The sequence below is a fragment of the Ciona intestinalis genome, chromosome 2, assembly GCF_000224145.3.
Source record: "Ciona intestinalis chromosome 2, KH, whole genome shotgun sequence".
Lineage (NCBI taxonomy): Eukaryota > Metazoa > Chordata > Ascidiacea > Phlebobranchia > Cionidae > Ciona > Ciona intestinalis.
Window position 1 is genome coordinate 3,099,156 of NC_020167.2, and position 3,819 is coordinate 3,102,974.

The window sequence follows — 3,819 nt, forward strand, 5'->3', positions numbered from 1 at the left end:
TGGCTTCATCATCTTATGACAGATGACTAAAAAAAGGGATTTAAAACAAACTGTTGATAATTGATGTGCTTAAAATGCAAAAAAAACATTGGTTTGCAAATAAATAGCTGGAAAAGCTGTACATATGTAGACTAATAATGTTGCCTTTGAGTCTACCCTATGTAATAACAACAAACTAAGTTAATATTTATTCTGTGGTGATAAAAGGCTCTTGGTTTAGGACATTTTAGGATAAATATTTTTAGCACATTAGAAGAAATAGTTAACTTTAGACAATGTTTTAATGTTTTAAATGAATTCTATAAATGATAGAATGATAAAACGACAGCACTATAGGCCTAGTTAAAATTAGACACATTGATTAGTACTAAATTGTCATAGGCACTAAACTTTTAAAACCACAGACCAGGCTGAGATATTTAGACACACATTCCTGTGAAACAAATCCAACTTATTGATTCCTAATTTTACAGAACAGTGCAGTGCGGGAAATTCCAGGGTAGGTCAGTCTACCCTGCCACCCCTGGTTTGGCGCCTATGCATGATGCAATACACTTTACTGTTTGAAGTGGTCTACCTTGTCAATTCTCATGGGAGCATTATCAAATAAATGAAACTAAACAATCTTCAAAAAACATCAATTTTCATTATGACATCACAGGACAATTGTTACTAACAAATAAGTTTGAATACAAACTTTATTCAGGCATAACAAAAACTGTAAAATAACACAGCCCGTAAAATATGTAAAAATGTAATTTGTATTATATATATTGCTAAATGAAAAACCCTAAATGTGCAAAAAAGAATAATAAAAAATTAATAAATGTGTAACCTGCTGTAATAATAATACTGTAAATCTGATAAGTATCCAGTGTTGTTGTAATAACTTACTTGGTCAAATAAGATGACAGACATCTTGAAACTGTAATCCAGGATTACATTAAGTTACACAGAGCTCAAATGTCATTTCATTTACATTATTAAGGCGGGCTTAAGTGAAGAATCTTTGTTTTAATCTGAAATAGAAAGAAAGATTTTGAAGTTTGCGAAAAAAATTAACAAATTTTATTAACGGTCGGAAAAAAAGATATTGTTAGGCTTTTTGTTAAATACAGAGTCTACACTTTGTATAAATGAGAGTTATTCAAATTACATTTTCAATATATCGTAAGATCTTACGTTTGGAAAAAACTCAAGGAAGTAAATTTAAAGTTTATTAAACAAGGGTGTGGTGGCGAACTGGCGAAAGTGGCACGTATTTATAATATATTTATAATATAGGAAATAACAAGTGTTTTAAACTTTTATGTAGTGCACCATATAAGAAACCATGATTTGACTATCTGTATCATCAATTTAACTCTGTATTAACTGTTGTTTAAAACTGTTTGATATATTGTATTCAGTAAACAAGATCACAGCACAGGCAAGCATATTTATGGCTATTTGAAAAGCAAAACAATGACGAGTAAAGAGTAGAATAAAAATTGATTGCACAATTAGATTAATTTCGTAAATTCTCCTTCTGAGTCGGAAGATTGATTTAATGAAATTCCTTTCGATATCTGGGTCATATCATCAGCGCCCGTCATTAGGCCTGACATATGTTGGTAAAAATCATCTTTTTCAACTTGAACTGTGACAGAGGAAATTCCTGCTTCTTTAAAAATGGAGGTGACTTGTGAAATTATTCTCTGTTCGATGACGTGCGGCTCCACATGGACACTGACAACTGCCGCGGCTTCTTTCTCTGTGTGCTGCCACACACGGCATGTCCTGTGTGTCGTGATGCCTTCGACGGCGTTCACTTTCGACAGAGCTTGCTGCAGTGTTTTCTGAAGGTGTGGGGGTGCACATAGTGCAAGTACACGGGCAGAATCGCGCAACAAGGGCCATACAGTGCACAGGATAAGTGACGCAACAGCTAACGTGCATATTGGGTCAGCGATCAATAGTTGCCACTTTGAAACCATCAGTGATGAAATTATGACGCCGATACTTCCCAATAAATCAGCAAGAACATGTAAATAGACACCTTTAATGTTCGCATTACTATGAGAGTGTGAATGGCAATTTTCGTGACCATCTTGATGATTGTGGCCATGGCTGTGGCCGTGGTTATGATGGTGTTGATGGCTGAACACGAAAACGCCGATGAGATTAACCAACAAGCCACCCACAGATACGTATAGTAGTTTGTCTGTGTTTATAGCTGGAGGGTCAATAAGTCTCTGGAATGCTTCGTAGAAGAGAAAGAACGCAACAACAAGTAGAAATAATCCGTTCACGAACCCAGATAACACTTCAACTCGTCCATAACCGTATGGGAATATTCGTGTCGATTTCCACTTTGCCATTACAGCAGCTACGAGACCAAGAACAAGTGCTGTGCAATCAAATAACATGTGAAAGCTGTCTGATATTAATCCAAGGGAATTGCTCCATGCACCCCATGCAAGCTCCACAAAAGCAAACGAAAGATTAATGCAGAGAAAATAAAATATGTGACGAGAATCTTTTTCTTCAAGAACTCGGCGTAAAAATCCATTTACCAATGTGCCAAAAGATGTTTTGGAAGCTCTGTTTAAAACATCCCCAGCAAATCTATACAAAGGGAGACCCTCTGCAGAGTAACCAATAAAACTTCCCTTTTGACTCTTTGGTTGAGGCCAGGACAGAATATCAGAAGCCAGAATAAAAAACACCATGCTTACAATTACTCCACCGGATATAACATGCTCTTCTGTTCGTACAGAATCCATTTTTCCATTCACATTTGAAATAACACGGATTGCAGGGTGGCTCCATTGGAAGCCTAAAAACATTGCAGTTCCAGCTATGGCAAAATAACCCAATCGTGAAACCTGCATTGGGCTCAGTCTGTTTGAAACAAAGAAATGTCCATAATGTTCAACTACAAACACAGTTGTTGCAATAAAAACAATACTGAATAAATTTGAAAACAAGTTAAAGCTGTAGCCTGTGAAGTACAACAGACTTGCCCATGGTAGAAGTAAAAGGGCTGAGATTAGAGTTGAGAATGCATGAAGTCTTTTAGCGCCACCAACATGGGTTGTAACCCTTTTCGTATAACCGTTTAAAGCTACTTTGAGCAGTAGTGTAAGACAAAGTAATAAAACACCACCTTTATGGTCTGCAACTCCCATAAAAGATATCATAGCTGATAAGTAATGGGTGATGCTACTGGTATGCTGGCCTTCCGGTTGGCTTAATATCTTAGACAACATGTCATCATTATCAAACAATAAGAGACACAAAACACCAAGAAAAAATAGCAACGAACCTCTTGTTTTTGCGTAGTTACCTTTTCTACCGGCAAAAACTCCCATAAACATGGACACAAGAACATGTTCGCCGTGTTCAAAGACCAACACTGTTCGCAAAGGCCCACAGAGTGTCAGAGAAAAAAGCCACAAAACATTGTTTAACAAACCAAGTACAGAATGTCGAAACACGTAACTCCATTGTCTTTTATTCAACTTCCTACCAGAGGAGAATGGTTTGTGTATAAGAAGGTAAACCCCTGAACATATCAGCTTAACCAGGAATAGGAACTGGACAAGATGAATGGACTTTAAAATATCGTAACATTCAAACAAACCCACACAGCGTAAAATCTTCACAGCTACAAGAATAATTCCATATTTTCCATAACTCCCAACATTTCCCGTTTGAATACGGCCAAAATCGTCGTTTTGCACAGATTCCATTTTATAAACTAATAGTTTTATTCCAAGAGCAAGAATTAAATCAAATTATAACTATCTTTTACATTATATGGTGTGCATAATGCAT

General features: G+C 36.2%; 2 protein-coding genes across 4 annotated transcripts in view; both read right to left on the reverse strand.

Moving 5' to 3' along the window:
* LOC100177599 (ubiquitin carboxyl-terminal hydrolase 47) overlaps window positions 1-1,019 on the reverse strand; it is a 26,782-nt gene extending 25,763 nt beyond the window's left edge. For all 3 annotated transcript variants that reach the window (XM_026840567.1, XM_026840566.1, XM_018817613.1), the window contains exon 1: window positions 895-1,019. In XM_026840567.1, the coding sequence (XP_026696368.1) occupies window positions 895-918 (24 nt within the window). In that variant the 5' untranslated portion in view covers window positions 919-1,019. The remainder of the gene's footprint in view (window positions 1-894) is intronic.
* A 1-nt stretch (window position 1,020) lies between these two features.
* Window positions 1,021-3,819, reverse strand: LOC100184105 (zinc transporter 5-like). The gene has a single exon (XM_002127919.5). It carries the CDS (start codon window positions 3,732-3,734, stop codon window positions 1,503-1,505), a length of 2,232 nt encoding a protein of 743 aa, XP_002127955.1. The 5' UTR covers window positions 3,735-3,819; the 3' UTR covers window positions 1,021-1,502.